This window comes from Prorops nasuta, unplaced genomic scaffold, assembly GCF_024137725.1.
Source record: "Prorops nasuta isolate Cenicafe-Biocafe unplaced genomic scaffold, Cenicafe_Pnas_1.2 PNAS00011, whole genome shotgun sequence".
NCBI lineage: Eukaryota > Metazoa > Arthropoda > Insecta > Hymenoptera > Bethylidae > Prorops > Prorops nasuta.
The window spans coordinates 4,852,899-4,869,404 of NW_027116808.1; the positions used below are offsets into that span (position 1 = coordinate 4,852,899).

At 30.9% G+C, this 16,506-nt stretch overlaps 3 protein-coding genes across 7 annotated transcripts; 2 read left to right on the forward strand and 1 right to left on the reverse strand.

The window, feature by feature from the left end:
- Nucleotides 1–102: 102 nt before the first annotated feature.
- Nucleotides 103–13,325, reverse strand: LOC136777437 (probable protein phosphatase 2C T23F11.1). 4 transcript variants are annotated; one of them, XM_066733725.1, is made up of 5 exons: nucleotides 12,798–13,325; nucleotides 1,768–2,112; nucleotides 834–1,039; nucleotides 547–772; nucleotides 103–473 (listed from the first exon to the last, which is right to left on the reverse strand). In XM_066733725.1, the coding sequence occupies exons 2-5, from the start codon at nucleotides 1,952–1,954 to the stop codon at nucleotides 136–138; spliced, it is 957 nt and encodes a 318-aa protein (XP_066589822.1). In that variant the 5' UTR covers nucleotides 1,955–2,112; nucleotides 12,798–13,325; the 3' UTR covers nucleotides 103–135. The 4 variants fall into 4 exon arrangements, with proteins under 4 accessions (XP_066589822.1, XP_066589819.1, XP_066589821.1 ...); XM_066733722.1 differs by lacking the exon at nucleotides 12,798–13,325 and adding an exon at nucleotides 2,437–2,628; XM_066733724.1 differs by lacking the exon at nucleotides 12,798–13,325 and adding an exon at nucleotides 2,516–2,619.
- LOC136777434 (bifunctional purine biosynthesis protein ATIC) lies at nucleotides 8,109–12,763 on the forward strand. Of its 2 annotated transcripts, XM_066733716.1 has the most exons (7): nucleotides 8,109–8,234; nucleotides 9,967–10,281; nucleotides 10,396–10,599; nucleotides 10,679–11,459; nucleotides 11,531–11,920; nucleotides 11,985–12,249; nucleotides 12,322–12,763. In XM_066733716.1, the coding sequence occupies exons 2-7, from the start codon at nucleotides 10,263–10,265 to the stop codon at nucleotides 12,439–12,441; spliced, it is 1,779 nt and encodes a 592-aa protein (XP_066589813.1). In that variant the 5' UTR covers nucleotides 8,109–8,234; nucleotides 9,967–10,262; the 3' UTR covers nucleotides 12,442–12,763. The 2 variants fall into 2 exon arrangements, with proteins under 2 accessions (XP_066589813.1, XP_066589812.1); XM_066733715.1 differs by lacking the exon at nucleotides 8,109–8,234 and having other exon boundaries at nucleotides 9,747–10,281.
- A 538-nt stretch (nucleotides 13,326–13,863) lies between the features above and the next one.
- On the forward strand, nucleotides 13,864–15,914 carry LOC136777278 (E3 SUMO-protein ligase ZBED1-like). The gene is made up of 3 exons (XM_066733445.1): nucleotides 13,864–13,944; nucleotides 14,012–14,294; nucleotides 14,377–15,914. The coding sequence occupies exons 1-3, from the start codon at nucleotides 13,864–13,866 to the stop codon at nucleotides 15,912–15,914; spliced, it is 1,902 nt and encodes a 633-aa protein (XP_066589542.1).
- Nucleotides 15,915–16,506: the final 592 nt, after the last annotated feature.

Genomic DNA, 16,506 nt, shown 5'->3' on the forward strand with positions numbered 1-16,506 from the left:
TTTGCTTTAATGCGCAATACACTGGCCTTTCAGTATAGATTAGTAAATATAAGAATAGGAAAGATTATACATTGTAATGTTTAAAAGCATAAATAATTTAAATAAAATTTTAAATATATTATTATTAAATATGCTCTATAATTGAGAATTTATACAAGGCTTTTGTTGGCAACGCGAGACAAAATAAGAGTATGGTTTATTGTGCAGAAGACAAACTAAGATCACTGTCATATTATCACAGCCGGTACCCATGAGAGCATTTGGTGCAAGACAATGTTGCATCAGCTCTTCACAAATCTCTTCAGGGTCAATAGAAGTTTCAGCATTATCAGATCCACGTTTTGTTTGCGAGAGTCGAGACTTTACAAACTGTACAACTTCTTTGTTAGTCATAACATCCCAAATACCATCGCAAGCCAATACTAGAAATTCCCAGTCTTCTGTTAATTCATATGATTGGATCTCAGGTACAGCTAGTTTTATAAATTTTCTGGTTATTTGATTGAAATATTTTTAATGAATATTTAATAATTTGTATACATTTACCAGATACTATCTGTTCATGTGGCAATTTATTTCTGTCACGCTTAAATAAGAAATCTCCAAGAGCTCGAGATAATGCTAAATGACCATTAACTCTATTAAATTCTACCCATCCTCCTGCAGCTTCGATTCGGTCACGCTCGTCTTTTAAATTTGGTTTATGATCACGACTAAGAGGTATGGCTTCTCCATTAACACATGCGACAGCTCTGCTATCACCTGCATTAGCCTGTAAAAATATTAATTATTTAACTTTGAAATAAAATAACAAAAAGGAAAGAAATACTTACACAGTATAAGACATTATTCTTAATGAGAATAGCAATGACAGTAGTGCCAGCGTGTTCTTGTCTAAGCACTGTATCATCCAACATTACTTTATCCAATTCTAAGAAACCTTCTTGCAAAGCCTTTGGTATGTCCCCTGATTTATATTCGCTTCTTTTAACTATATACTCATGCAAGTGTTTTCCTGCATACTGTGAAATTGCGTCACCTAAGATTTATAATAGACACTACATTAAAATCAGTATATAGAGCATGCAAAAAGTTTAGAGCCTGTGAAAATGCTTTGAAAACTATGTATTATGCTGAAAAAACCTTTAGCAGATGTTAGTAAATTACTTTTGAAAAATCACTAGGTGTTTATACAGTTTTGACTTTGGGAGGGTTGCTAGAAAATGTATGAAAATTACCTTGAATTTTTTAATTGAAATTCCCTATTTGAATCAAATATTGTTGTAGCTTATTTCAATAGCTTTCCAAACCAATGTGTGAATGTTATATTTAATTTAGATGTTTACAACATATTTTAATTGGAAATTGTATATATATATAGGCTTGAAAGCAGAGGTGTGCACAATTGTTTACACACATGTAATCAATCAGCTACCAATAAATATTAAATCCTAGCATTTTGTAAATTCCTATATTAAATGACATATTCACATTGTTTTGGAAACCTGCTATGTAAGATAAATTAAAAGAATATTTAATACAAAATGGGGGTATACATTTATTGAATTAAAAAGGATCTCTTTATATTCTTTGGCACTCTTTTCAATGGTAAGTCAAAACAGTCACTTAATGGATTTTTTAAAATACTTTTAAGTAGCTCATTAAAATATTTTTTTCTAAAATATAGTTTTCAGGATATTTCATCAAACCCAAAATATGTTGTACATTCTGTATATTGGTATAGGCAATTAAATCTGCCTGTAGTACCTCCATGACCATCATATACCGCAAAAAAGGCAGTTTCTGGATCATCTGGTAATGATAAAATATGAACATGACAATCTTCCATTTTATTGCGCCATCCTTGCATACACGAACTTCCAACCCGGTAATTGGAACTTCTACAACATGCTGACAATTTAGTAGTAACAGGCTCACTCAATATAAGACCCATTTTAGTCTAACTATAATACACTCTTCAATAATTTTTAGAAAAAGTATTAGTCATTGCCAATATTCAATAATAAATTAAGTAATAAATTTACAATTTTGTTGTTATTCATTCTAAAATTGACTGTTTATTTAAACATCCCATAAAGATGATGTAAATACCTGAAAAGAAAAGTACTTAAATTATAAACGTATTTCAAACAATCAGCATATTATTAAGATTAATTTAAACTTCAATTCCTATTAAATGCATAAAATTAGTTTAAAAAAAGTATTTAATATACATTTTATTTAAGCTAACACATATAATAGTCAATGTCAGAAATTTTATACAACTAGTTTTGAACGTCCTTTAAATATATACCGTGTATGTAATATGACATCAAACGCGTTAATTGAGAAAGCTAGCGAAAAGTTAGAAGCAATAATAGAAATTAATTTAAATTACAGAAAAATAAATATATGTAAAATTGACATTTTTCATACTTCATAGTATTTTAATAATATTAGTAAGACCGGTAACACACCAACTGACACTCAGAGATAACCGTAACAACGTAAAAACCTGTATGAGTTTCAAAATTTTAATTCTTTAATTTATCTTTCATTTGTTTAAAGTTTTTAGAGGTTAAGATATGTTCTTGTTACGTCCTGATCAGGGGGGTGGCGTGGCGCCCGTGGCTGATCACGATCCAACCTAGCCGCAGGAATGCAACGTCGGAAAAAAAAATTGAGTGTTTCTTTTCTGCGGATTGGATCGGCATCTAGTCACAGTCACGCAACTTACAACAAAAAATAACTAGATTCCCTATAATCCGGTGTGTCTATTCCTGGTCGGATTGGATCGGATCGGATTAAGATGGCGGCGCTCATGGTCTGCTAAAGTGATGTGTCAAAATGACATTTAATATCAGTAGATGGAAGAACCGGAATATTAGCAATCAATCAATAATGAAGAGGTGCTCTTCAAGCAACAGAATTTATTTATGCTGTTGTAATACACATTGATGCAGTTATTAATTCAGATGAGTATAAATTAACTATTATATATGTAAAATTTATTGGAGTACGAGATTCTTTGTGGTTTCTATGATTTTTACAGATAGTTTTCTTTATCACAATGTTTAAGATGCTTATCAAATGAGGAAAATGGATTACCAAGGATATTTAGGATGGATAAGAAATTAGACAAAAGGACTGCAATTTGAAGAAAAATGCAGGAATTTTCCAACAGTTGTTTATTTGAAATTTAAGTGCAGCCTCCATTACATGAACTATATAATTATAGCTGATGGTTAATTTAAACTTGTTTAAATTAAACGATCCTAAAGATAAGAATCACTTTATCTTATTAAATTAGTTCATATGTCTTAACCGATTGAAGGAAAGCTAATACAGTAGCAGTTAAAATACAAGAAATCTTTTAAATCAAATAATAAAATATTTATTCTATTTTTCTATCGTGCTTAATAAGATAAATATAATAAATTTTGTCTTAATATTTGTAGATTCTAAGGATTATGGATCCATCTGCTGTTATTAGTTTCATTTTTGATACATTCGATGAAGGAGATGAGTTATCATTAAAACAACAAGGCAAAACCATTTCCGTATTCCAAGTTTTTTTACAAATGTTGCCTTACGTAACTGCTTAAGAGGTAAAAAAAATATATGTTATCAGCTATTTAATATTATAAATTATTTTGGAATTCAATGCTTTTTTTTTAGATTTTAAATCTCATTTTCGTGTCAATAGAGAAACATTTGAAATATTAATTGCAACCATTGGCCCAATCTTAGTTGAAAGAGGAAGTTTCCACATATCAATTACAAAACCAATTGCAATTGCTCTATGGATATTTGGCAACCAAGAAGTATATAGGTAATTGATTAAGAACTAATTATTCCACCTATCGGTGAGCCTCTTGGTAAATCTATTTCTTTGATAAAACTTTAAATTGAATATTATTATCGTAACTATTTGCCAATTTTTAATATATAGCTACATATTACTCACCATTTAATTCCACCATATTATCCACTATACATTTCCCGTTCTTTTACTGCCATTGTATTAGCTTTCCTTCAATCGGTTAAGACATATGAAGTAATTTAATAATAAAGTGATTCTTGTCTTTAGGATCGATTAATTTAAACAAGTTTAAATTAACCATTAGCTATAATTATACAGTTCATGTAATGTAGGCTGTACTTAAACTTCAAATAATAAACGTTGGACAATTCTTGCATTTTTCTTCAAATTGCAGTCTTTTCGTCTAATTTCTTATCCATCCTAAATATCCTTGGTAATCCATTTTCCTCATTTGATAGGCATCTCAAACATTGTGATAAAGAAAACTATCTGTAAAAATCATAGAAACCACAAAGAATCTCGTACTCCAATAAATTTTATATATACAGGGAGGTTCTCTAACGGCGGCATATAGGAGATTCGTGTTAGTTGACTATAGCGCTCAGGATGATGGTTTCTGAGAACGCTGATTGGTCAATATTGCGTAGTACCAACAGATAATAGGCCGTTACCAATAGTTGGATACGAAAAATGAGATTCATCCGCCATTTTGGTGTGTAGAAATGTTTACATGCTGATCGTAGCAGAAAGAGGTGTAAAATGGAAAAATGTCAAATGTAGTCGTTACTAAAGTAAAAATTGAATACTTTGAATGAAAATGAAGAATATTCGTACTTTCCATTCATTATTTTCAATTTTTACTTTAGTAACCTCACTATTTGACAATTTTCCATTTTACACCTCTTTCTGCTAGGATTAGCATGTAAACATTTCTCCACACCAATATGGCGGATGAATCTCATTTTTCTTATTCATCTATTGGTAACGGCCTATTATATGTTGGTACTACGCAATATTGACCAATCAGCGCTCTCAGATTACATCATTCCGAGTGCTATAGTCAACTAACACGAATCGGTAGGGGCCCATTTGTTCCAAAATTTTAGTACAATGCGTGTGTCTCTCTACATAACTTTGTGAATATGGCGACCTGTCAAAACACTGGTACACTCCGGGAAATATATTCTGTCCAACTTATAACCAAATGTTTTAAAAGGTCGTACTTCAATAGCGGTCAACACTTTTCTACATCACGCTGGTTACCTGGTCTAGTGCCGAGTCCCGAGCAATAAACCGAGAACAATCGAAGAACCCTATAATATACCTGATACTCTAATCACTAATCTAAAATTACTATTTTTGTATTTTTAATCAAACATATTTGAAATTATTACGAATACATTGCTTGTCTTTTTAACATGAAAATGAGTCCAAATACGACATTAATCGAACAATTATTTCTTTTAGTTATACCTTGAAGCTGCTACTTTATTATCTATAAATTCTAATAAAAATTCAATATTACTATATATCTTCGATATGCGTTAAGTTAAAATAAATCTCCAAAATATTGGAAAGGACATAAACATATTATTAAAAAATTAACAAATATAAATTTTAGTTTAAGATATAATTGACAAATAAATGTAAATATTTTAAAATACTATCTTTAAAAAGAAAAAGGTTAATCATCTCATAAAATTAAAAATTTCAATTTTTTTAGTATGATTCTGCTACGGGTTAATTGATGCTTATTTGGATTATTTATAGACATATTGGAATAAAATAAATTTGATTTTTAACAGGTTTTAATAAAATGGGAGATGTAAGATATAACTAATATAGAAATAATAGTCCGAATAACGTCATTTTTGGATTCATTTTCATGTTAAAAATACAAGCAATGTATTCATAATAATTTCAAACCTGTTTGATTAAAAATATAAAAATTGTAATTTTGGATTAGTGATTAGAGTATCAGGTATATTATAGGGTTCTTCGATTGTTCTCGGTTTATTGCTCGGGACTCGGCACTAGACCAGGTAACCAGCGTGATGTAGAAAAGTGTTGACCGCTATTGAAGTACGGCCTTTTAAAACATTTGGTTATAAGTTGGACAGAATATATTTCCCGGAGTGTACCAGTGTTTTGACAGGTCGCCATATTCACAAAGTTATGTAGAGAGACACACGCATTGTACTAAAATTTTGGAACAAATGGGCCCCTACCCACGAATCTTCTATGCTCCGCTGTTAGGAAAAGACCCTGTATATACACTTATAAATCAAATAAAAATATATATATGCTACGGTGATATTATAGGACCTATCATACCAATGACAATTATGTTAATCTACACGTGTATGTGAGAATCTATACAAATTTAAATTAATTTAAAGTACAAAAGATAGAGAGAGAGAGAGAGAGAGAGAGAGAGAGAGAGAGAGAGAGAGAGAGAGAGAGAGAGAGAGAGAGAGAGAGAGAGAATTTCATACAAAGTTACTGATATTACGTAAGTTTTTTGCTGTGTGTGTGTGTGTGACAAAAATTTATACAATTATAAATTTATTTGGTTCAGTTATATTTCATTACTGCAATTAAACATTTTTATCTATTCTTTCAAAGTAATTATTTTTATATCCTACATTTCATTTATATTATAAGAAGCTCATTTTTAATTAAATTAATAATCTTCCTAGTATTTGAATTAATTATTTATGAAGTAATAGGAAATTACTTTAACCATGTTACAACACTTTTAAAACATACCTATGAATACGAAATCTATTATATTAATTTATTCGCATAGTTGAGACAACGAAACTTCTCAACTATATCTGGTGGTTAAAGCAAAACCCTTATTTCATTCGCCGTATTTAACCTCACGGCATAGTTGAGCCAACTACGTTTCATTTGATAACACTATATTTTTTTCTCAGTGTAGTGAAATAGCTAGTATAGTGCGCGTAGTCTTAAATTAATTATAATCATTACTTAAAGTAATTATAATATAAAAAACATGATAAATTTAAAATATAAGCAAACACAACGATTAATGTTACTAATGATTAAAATTTAATAATATAAATACATTTCCACATGGATAGCGCAAGTGACTACTAGCGCCACAGAAGATAATCGGCATTATGTGAACACCAAAAGTGGTTCAGTATCATGAAACTGATTGGGCCTTAGCACCGGTATATCACCTAAATCAGGTAAGCCTCATATCCAACGTAACAAGCAAAAATCTAAAACACTACCAATCCACATTTGCACTCTTAGATTTTTGTAGTTATGTTGGATATGAGGCTTGCCTACTTGTTTCCAACTTACACCGGTCCTTGTGCTTATTGTACGATTATATATCAGGTATTTCATGTATAACAGAATGAGCAAAAATCTGAGATACTACTAATCACAATTTGCGATTTTCAAATTTTTGTTTATTATGTTGCACATGAGACACCTGATTTGTGATCGTACAACAGGTCTTAATGCCCTTAATGTTACGGAAAATATATCAATTTAAGTCGAATTTGAATTTAGCCTACGGTAGAATTGATCCTAAAGCCGATGGGAGGAAAAGAAAACAACAGATCCACTGATAATTGAACTGTCTGAACCGATGATCTCCATGGATGAAAAGTGAAACGATGCTCTTTATCGTGTTTATTGACTCCCGCAATTATCTTAATTGAGAAACGCCACATTTGACCTATGTATGATATTCATAGATGACGAAATATTTTGACGTAAATATAACATTATCAATATGAGATTCAATTTATCAAACATTAAACTTTAAAGTTAGCGCAGTAGTAAAGAAAAAGTATTCAGAAAAAGCACTTGTTGATTCTGTAGCCGTGGTCATCTATCTATACTATGCTCAACGGGAGAACGTCGACAGATTGAAATAAAATGGGTCCAGTTTGATTAGACTCCACCCATACTTGCGCGCGCAGCATGTAAAATGTTTCCCTTTTAGAACAACAATGTCACAAGTCGTTTCGGTGCCCCGCGCTTTCAAGCAAAAATCTTTACTTAAACTTTTTAAAAATTTTAGCGTTTATCCATTTTTGAGATTTAACAATTACAATAGATATTGAAGGAAATGTACCGGGTCCTTCTTTGCAGATATCACTAATGAAAAGAAATAAAAGGAGCCAAAAGTGTTTTTTATGTTAATGACATATCAATATATGATTCGTTATGTTTGAAAATGATTTATGTTTATTTCTGTATTAAAAATATGAGTGAAGTGTATTTTTTGTAAGTTATGTGGATATTGATACATGAAAAAATATACTTACTTATATCATTTTTAAAAATAAGAGCTTATATTAATTTTGGAGCAGCTTATATAAAACTGTATAGTACTAGACCGTCCCACAAAATACATCTACGAAAAGTAAGTCTCTATACATTTTTTTACGTCCCTGGCTTAAAAAAAGAATGGCACTATATCTTAATGATGTATAAAAGTCATTTTTTCGTATGTTTACATGGATTGTTTAATGCGAAGCATAATATATTGAAAAAATTAATTCTTGAAAACATTTCAGTTCATTTGCAAAAGAGAAAGAGTTATTTTAATAAGCTTGTGTAAAAAAATGTTAAAAATGAATCCGGCAATTACAAATACCACTGTGATAAATAAATTATACGAAGAAATCAAAATCGGGGTATCTAGTTTGAAAAATATTTGTTTAGAATATAAGGGAATAGAAGAGGTATATAACATCTCGAAATAAAAAGAAAGACGTATGTTATTTAAAGATAAAATTGATGAGTTTAATAAAAATGCTATTACAAGAGAAGTTCATGGCTTTTATTTCAACCGAGAATTACCAACATTAGATTTTATTTTGCAAGATGTGTAAACGGGTACGAAGATCCTCCTGATTTTAAAAGAACTTAATTTCTTTTGTGTAAAAAGATAGCGGAATAGTATTTTTATTAAAAAAGAGGGCTTTATTGTTTGGATGAGAAATTATTTAAAGGCCATACGTAAATACCGACAGGAGGGTCGGATAATATAATTTACTACTTGAATGAGATTGAATCAATGCAAGAAATGTGACCACTAAATGCTAGGTATACACGACCATTAAGTCATAAAAATATGCATTTCTTCAAGGGTTCTTAGCAGGAGCACCTAATCTGACTATAAAGAAAAACCGTTCGTTAGTGCTGTACGTTGGTAATGGTAATGACACATACACACGATGGATTTATACCTGGAGCCCGTTTATGCTTTGAGTCCATGAAGAAGATTGCTAACTACCATGAAGAGATGAACGGTAAAACAGTTCTATATAGAATGGTTTATAAATGCACTTCCCGCGTTTGACTAAAATTTGGTTATTGTAATAAACGACGCTCTATATCATAGTATTAAGACGGAAAAAATTCTAAATATATCTTGGACTACAAAAAGTATAATCGAATGAATCAAAGGAAAACGGACCGTATTAGGCGTAGAAATGGTGAAAACTGAGCTTCTTCAAATTGTTCAAAAATAAATGCACTTACTTAACTATTACGTTATAGATGAACTGTCCAAACAAAATAATAAAGAAATTTTAAGATTGCCCTCCATTACTGTGAGTTAAATCCAATCGAAATGATTTGGTCAATGGTGAAATAGTATGTGAAATCTCACAGTACTACATTCAAAGTACAAGATGTTAAAAAACTTTTGGAATAAGGTTTTGTCATTGTTGCAACAGAAAATTGGAAAATGTTATAAGTCATGTAATTAAAGAAGAAAGATTTTTCGGAGTTGATATATTGTCAATAATTTTACTGATGAGATGCCAAAATTAGTAATAAATGTAACAGGATAAATAGATTCTTTTAGCAATGAGAGCGATAATTACAAATTAATTTAATCACTTTTATTATATATTTTTAATCCTTTTTATAATCACGCATTTTTTAAATCAAATCCTTTCATTTGCTTTGCTTATTTGTTTCAAAACTTTCCTACGATTTTTGTTTGTCAATAAAACAAATCTTTATTAAACGTTAATATATAGCTTCAAACGTAAAGAAAAGTTATTTCAAATGATCAATTTCTTGAAGCATTTACATCATAATTTCTTAATTTAAAACGCATTTATATTTATTAATCTTTAAAGGTAGGGAAATCGAATGCAATAAAACGGTAATGCACTACGCTATATCTACTGCTGAATTGAAGATCACGTGATTCTCCCACTATTTCTATGCCGCACGAAAGCTTGGCGTTCTTTCGTTGAATGCAGTATAACATCTAACTCACCCGACTTATGTTCAGTTCAACATAGTACATCAAGTATATGGCAGCACACGCTCGCTGAAACTGATTGTGAACACGTGCTTTGATAAATTTTTGGTTATTACACTACATTTTTAATTAATTTTCAAGTATTTACGAATTATTTAGCAGTAAAAAATGTCATCAGGCAAAATAGGTCAGTTATTTGAAAGTTTCTATCTGTAATTAAGAAATAAATAGATTTTTGCTTTAATAATATTGTTATATTATTCTCTTATATTTAAATTACAAAAATATAATTTACTTTCAGCTCTACTTAGTGTTTCTGACAAAACTGATTTATTGCCATTTGCAAAAAAATTGCACCATCTTGGCTTAACTTTAGTAGCATCAGGGGGAACAGCAAAATTACTAAGAGATTCATCCCTTCCTGTTAAAGATGTGTCTGATATTACTGGAGCTCCTGAAATGCTTGGAGGTCGGGTAAAGACTCTCCATCCTGCAGTACATGCTGGTAAGCCAAAATAGCATCAACAAAATTCAAAAATATTTATAAATGGAAAAGAATAATCATAAACTTTATTTGTACCCAGGTATATTGGCCAGATTAAATAATTCTGATCAGGCAGATATGCAGAAACAAATGTATGAGCTCATTCGTATTGTTGTATGTAATTTATATCCATTTGTTAAAACTGTTTCAAATACTGATGTAACTATAAGTGATGCCATTGAGAGCATTGATATTGGTGGAGTTACTTTACTTAGAGCAGCTGCTAAGAATCATGAGAGAGTTACTGTCATCTGCGATCCCACAGATTATCAAACAGTTATTAATGAATTAGAAGAAAATACTGAGCATGATACTTCTCTGGCCACTAGACAACGACTAGCCTTGAAAGCATTTACTCACACATCAGAATATGACTCTTCTATATCAGATTATTTTCGTAAACAAATTAGTCCAAAAGTATCTCAATTAAGTCTTAGATATGGAATGAATCCTCATCAAAAACCAGCACAAATATTTACAACATTAGAACAATTGCCATTAGTGATAGTTAATGGCTCTCCTGGTTTTATCAATTTGTGTGATGCACTAAATGGCTATCAACTAGTCAAAGAACTCAAATTAGCTCTTCATTTACCTGCTGCAACGTCTTTTAAGCATGTTAGCCCAGCAGGTGCAGCTGTTGGTGTTCCTTTAGATCAGGTACAAGCCAAACTTTGTCAAGTAGAAGACCTTTTTAATCAACTTACACCTCTTGCAACTGCTTATGCTCGTGCAAGAGGAGCTGACAGAATGTCAAGCTTTGGCGACTTTGTGGCTTTGTCAGATCCATGTGATACTCTTACTGCAAAAATAATTTCAAGGTAAGAATATTCTATTATTATAATTCATATAAATAATAAATAATTTAAAATTATCTTCTCACATGTTATAGAGAAGTTTCTGATGGTATAATTGCACCAGGTTATACGGAAGAGGCTTTAAATATATTGAAAAAGAAGAAAAATGGTGCATACTGCATTTTACAGATTGACCCAACATATGAACCAGCTCCTATGGAACGTAAAACTTTATATGGTTTAACCTTAGAGCAAAAAAGAAATGATGCTGCAATTGATAAAGAGACATTCTCAAATGTAGTGACAAAAGGAAATAAATTATCTCAAGAAGCGATTAGAGATTTGATAGTAGCTACTATTGCTGTAAAATATACACAAAGTAATTCAGTATGTTATGCAAAGGATGGACAAGTGATTGGAATTGGAGCTGGCCAACAATCCCGTATCCATTGTACAAGACTTGCAGGAGACAAAGCTGACAATTGGTACATTTGTAATTATAAAACAGGCTTTCAAAAGAAATTTACTATATTTACTTTACTTATGTAGGTGGCTCCGTCAGCATCCCAAAGTTACAGGCATGAAATTTAGAAAAGGAGTTAAACGAGCAGAAATTTCAAATTGTATCGATAACTATGTTAATGGATCTATTGGTAAAGACATGGATGAGGCTGCATGGGCAGCTAATTATGAAGAAGTTCCAGTTAAACTTAACGAACAAGATAGAATTGAATGGGCCAAAAAGCTAAATAATGTTGCTATTAGCAGTGATGCTTTCTTTCCATTTAGAGATAATGTTGATAGAGCAAGGCTGGTAAGAATTATACTACTTAACTATTGCTTAAATAATTATTTCTTTAGTCATAGAATTAATATAATGTTTTAGAGTGGTGTTAAGTACATAGCAAGTCCTGCTGGTTCTACAAATGATGAGGCAGTAATACAAGCTTGTAACGAGCATGACATCACTTTGGTTCATACAAGTTTCAGATTGTTTCATCATTAAGTAAACATTGTATTGTTTTGTACATCATAATTTTATATATTTTGCAAGAATGGATTTAAAAATATTTTTCTGAAGAACATATCTCCTGCCTGCAATTATTTCAACATAAACATGATATCCACATTAATTCAAAATAACAAAACTGCTTATTTCTTACTGATTAGATTAAATAAATCATCAATCATTGATAAGAAGAAAACTATGTAAATAATAATGTTTCATGCAGTATTTTTCTTGATAAACTGCAAAAGTATCTTTTGATTTTTTCATCTTTGTTTAATTTAGAAAGAAAATAGTTTACGACGAATGTGTAGTTAATATAAATGAAAAAAAAAGACAGGAATAAATTTACTCACATTTCATATTGTCATTACCAAAGACGCGTAATTGAAGAGAAGTCAGAATCAGTTATACCCAAATCAAAAAAGATTTCTCATTAGCTCGTCTTTTCAATAAGTACTGGTTAAATATTCGCGTCTCGCGATCTTAAGCGACGCTGCTGCCGCCTATTGGGATTGATTGGGATCTGATACGTGGGCGGCAGTGATGGGAACTTGTGGGAATTCGATATCCCCACCACGCCGCCACTAGCTAGCACGCACACCATGCCAGCGGTAGGGATGGGCTTTTGATACCGATACCTAGGGATATCGATACTTTTCCCTAAATTATCGAGTATTTTGGAATCGATACCGAATTGAACGATACTTTCAAATATCGATACTTTTATAGCTCTAAATTAATCGATCAAGTAACAAGTACATACTTGTATTTGTTCAAAAATTTTTGAAGTGGTTTCGCTTAATTTCGCTAATACCCGCTAAATAGCTAATATATATGTAGGAGTTAGTAATTATTATTGTGGTTCTAAAAAGAAGCTTTTATTATTTAATTCATACATTTTCGTTACAGGATGAATTTATGCTGGATAAATATTTTCATAAAGTTAGCTGCTGTTTTATATTAATCGATGAGTAGTTTTTCTATTTGTAAAGAAATATGTTAATAAATAAAATAATGATATGATATAGATAATAACATTTATTATAATTTTACGAATTCGTATTTGTATTTTCTTATTATATTAGGCAGATCCACATCCATAATATCTTATAATCAAACAATCCTTTCCTTGATCCTCTTGTAATAATACACGAGTAAGTACAACCTTATATATATATATATATATATATATATTCAGTAAGATACATCAGAATTTATTAAAGTATTATATCTATTCTTAATTGGAGTTAAACTTCTTTTATTCTATTTCAGTTTTAAATAATTCCACGTCAAATTTCAATTTTATTTACAGTGCCTCCACACAGAAGCATTGCTTGGAAGTATTTCACTAAAGTCTCCCAAGGAGTAAAATGCAGTTTTTGCAATTCGGTGATTGTTTCAAGTGGAAATACAAGCAATATGTTGAAACATTTGAAAAAAAAGCATCCTAAAGTTTTAGAAGGTTTTGAAGGGCCTGTTCTTAAAAAATCAAGGATGGAAGTAAGTTTATATTTTTCTTTAATATTTACTAATATTCTTTATTAAAATAAAATGTAAATGTTAACAGTCTTGTACAGAGATAGAAGAATTAATTGATAAGCCATCCATGTCTAGTCTAATAAGCACGCCATCATCATCTCAGCTACTCTCTTCTGGCCTAATAAGTACGTTATCATCATCATCATCTGAGCCATCCACGTCTAACCAGCATACGTTATTATCACCTACACCACTAACGTCTAAAGTTGCAGCTGCAACTGTGCTAAGAAAAAAAAGATCAATGGAAAATAAGTATTTACATAATCAACCAACTATATCTAAATCAGTTGCTTCGATGAAATCTTTTGAACGTATGTAAAGCTTTATCCTACGTTTATTTTTATATTACCACAAAATATATTACTTTTGAAAGCTACATTTCTTAAATTTTAGTTGGTGGAAAAAAATCAACAGAAATAACGAATGCAATATTGTACATGATTGCCAGAGATAATTGTCCATTAAATACTGTTGAAAAAAAAGGGTTCCAAAAATTGATGAAAGTTAGTGTACCAATGTATCAAGTTCCAAGTAGAAAATTAATTACAAAATTAATAGAAGAAAAATACTCGGCGTTATCCTCAATAGTGTCTGAAAGATTATCTAATGTGGACCATATATCACTAACAACAGACATTTGGACCGATACTATTAACACAAAAAGTTATATTGGCTTAACAGCCCATTATGTTTGGAATAATACATTGAAAACTGCAACATTAAGTGTACTTGGATTGTCAGAGCGCCATACAGCTAATAACATTAGTGAGTGGATATTGGAGATTCTAGAAATGTGGAAAATCAAAAATACAAATGTAGTAGCTATTGTGAGTGATAATGCATCAAACATGACAAGAGCAATTAAAAATGCATTTGGTGATGACAGATTTGTTTCATGTTTTGCTCATTCATTAAACCTGGTAGCAACACAAGTGTTAAGTGACAAGGATATCAAAGAAATTGTGGATAAAGTAAAAACAATTGTAACATTTTTTAAACACTCAGTCGTGGCATCTGATGAAATAAGAAAAAAAAGTAGCCTAAAATTAATTCAAAGTGTTCCGACTCGATGGAATTCCACATTTCACATGCTCGAACGATTTACTGAACTATCTTTGATAGCAGGAGCAATATTGTTGCAGTTTCCCGAATCTCCACCAATGTTAACTGCAATCGAACTGCAAACAGTGTCTGAACTAATGAAAGCTTTACGTCCTTTAGAACAAATTACGAAAGAACTTTGTGCAGAATACCATGTTAGTGTGAGTAAAGTTATACCAGTAGTTAACTGTTTACGTAACAAGCTAAAGGGTTTAAATATGCAAACAATAGTTGGGAAACATCTATGTGCATTATTAATAAGTGCTTTACAAGACAGATTTGGAGGCATTGAGAATAATAAGATATTAGCCATTGCTACAATACTGGACCCTAGGTTCAAGCTATTACATTTTAGTAATGAAAGAGCATTAGAAGTAACTATATCATTTATTAAAAACGAATTACTAATTGTAAATAACTGTGAAACCTCTAAAGAAGACTGCATTATTGATGTGAATGCTGAAGAAGATATTAGTGATGTTTGGAGCTTTCATAAAATATTAGTAGCAGCAGAAAATAAATTAAAGCATGATCAGCATCACTGCTTAGAAAGTATGCCGAGATCATTGGAGTACTACATCAATTTCGACAATTGTACATTGGAAACCAATCCAATTACTTTTTGGAATACTAATTTTGGTAAATCGTACCCAGATTTAAAAAAATTAGCTTCAAAGTACTTACCAATTAGTGCCACATCCGTGCCTTCCGAGAGATTATTCTCAAAGGCAGGAAATATTATGAATGAAGCCAGAAATCGGCTGTCATCCGAACATTTACATCAAATATTATTTTTAAACTCCTTAAGCGAAGAAGAATTTTTTTACTAAAGATATTGTATACCTTATTCTATGTATTATTATCTATGCGCGAGGTCTGCTTCGAGCTCCGCCGAAGGTTTATTTTTGTTTCTCAAGGGTCTAATGAATAAATCTATTTTTCAAAATACAATAATCAGCTTTAAAATTAATATTTATTAAAAAATTATATTTATAATTATCTTACAGCATGATTCTGAGGACAAGTATTGAATTCTTAAATAAAAGCATTATATTACGGCTTTAATAATTCGATTACATAAAAGAATTAAGAATTTTAGCTGTTTTTACGCGTTTATTTCACAATCAGCGAAGCCTGTACAATACCCACGATTGCACAATTATTTAATTACACTTCTAGTTTTCTGAAATATTTCTAAACTTGACACCATCACCCCTTTCATGTTACCTAACCTTCCTTGACTCTTTTCTGACCACTGAAAGAGTAATCGATACTCGATCGATGCTTGTCAGTATCGATACTTGGCCTTCGATATATTTAAGGTATCGATGTTGACGCTCCGATACGGTATCGAGTACAAGTATCGATACTTTTATGGAAATCGCCCATCCCTAGCCAGCGGTACATCCAGGTCAGGTACAT

Excerpts from the sequence above, each read along its gene's own strand:
- LOC136777437 (XM_066733725.1), bottom strand. The coding sequence starts at position 1,954 with ATGGGTCTTATATTGAGTGAGCCTGTTACTACTAAATTGTCAGCATGT. Across the intron at positions 773-833 it reads AGAATAATGTCTTATACTGT|GCTAATGCAGGTGATAGCAG; the intron begins GTAAGTATTTCT and ends ATATTTTTACAG. Across the intron at positions 474-546 it reads ACATGAACAGATAGTATCTG|CTGTACCTGAGATCCAATCA; the intron begins GTAAATGTATAC and ends TTATAAAACTAG.
- LOC136777434 (XM_066733716.1), top strand. Across the intron at positions 10,600-10,678 it reads CCATCCTGCAGTACATGCTG|GTATATTGGCCAGATTAAAT; the intron begins GTAAGCCAAAAT and ends ATTTGTACCCAG. Across the intron at positions 12,250-12,321 it reads ATGTTGATAGAGCAAGGCTG|AGTGGTGTTAAGTACATAGC; the intron begins GTAAGAATTATA and ends ATAATGTTTTAG.
- LOC136777278 (XM_066733445.1), top strand. The coding sequence starts at position 13,864 with ATGTTGAAACATTTGAAAAAAAAGCATCCTAAAGTTTTAGAAGGTTTT. Across the intron at positions 13,945-14,011 it reads TTAAAAAATCAAGGATGGAA|TCTTGTACAGAGATAGAAGA; the intron begins GTAAGTTTATAT and ends AAATGTTAACAG. Across the intron at positions 14,295-14,376 it reads TTCGATGAAATCTTTTGAAC|TTGGTGGAAAAAAATCAACA; the intron begins GTATGTAAAGCT and ends CTTAAATTTTAG.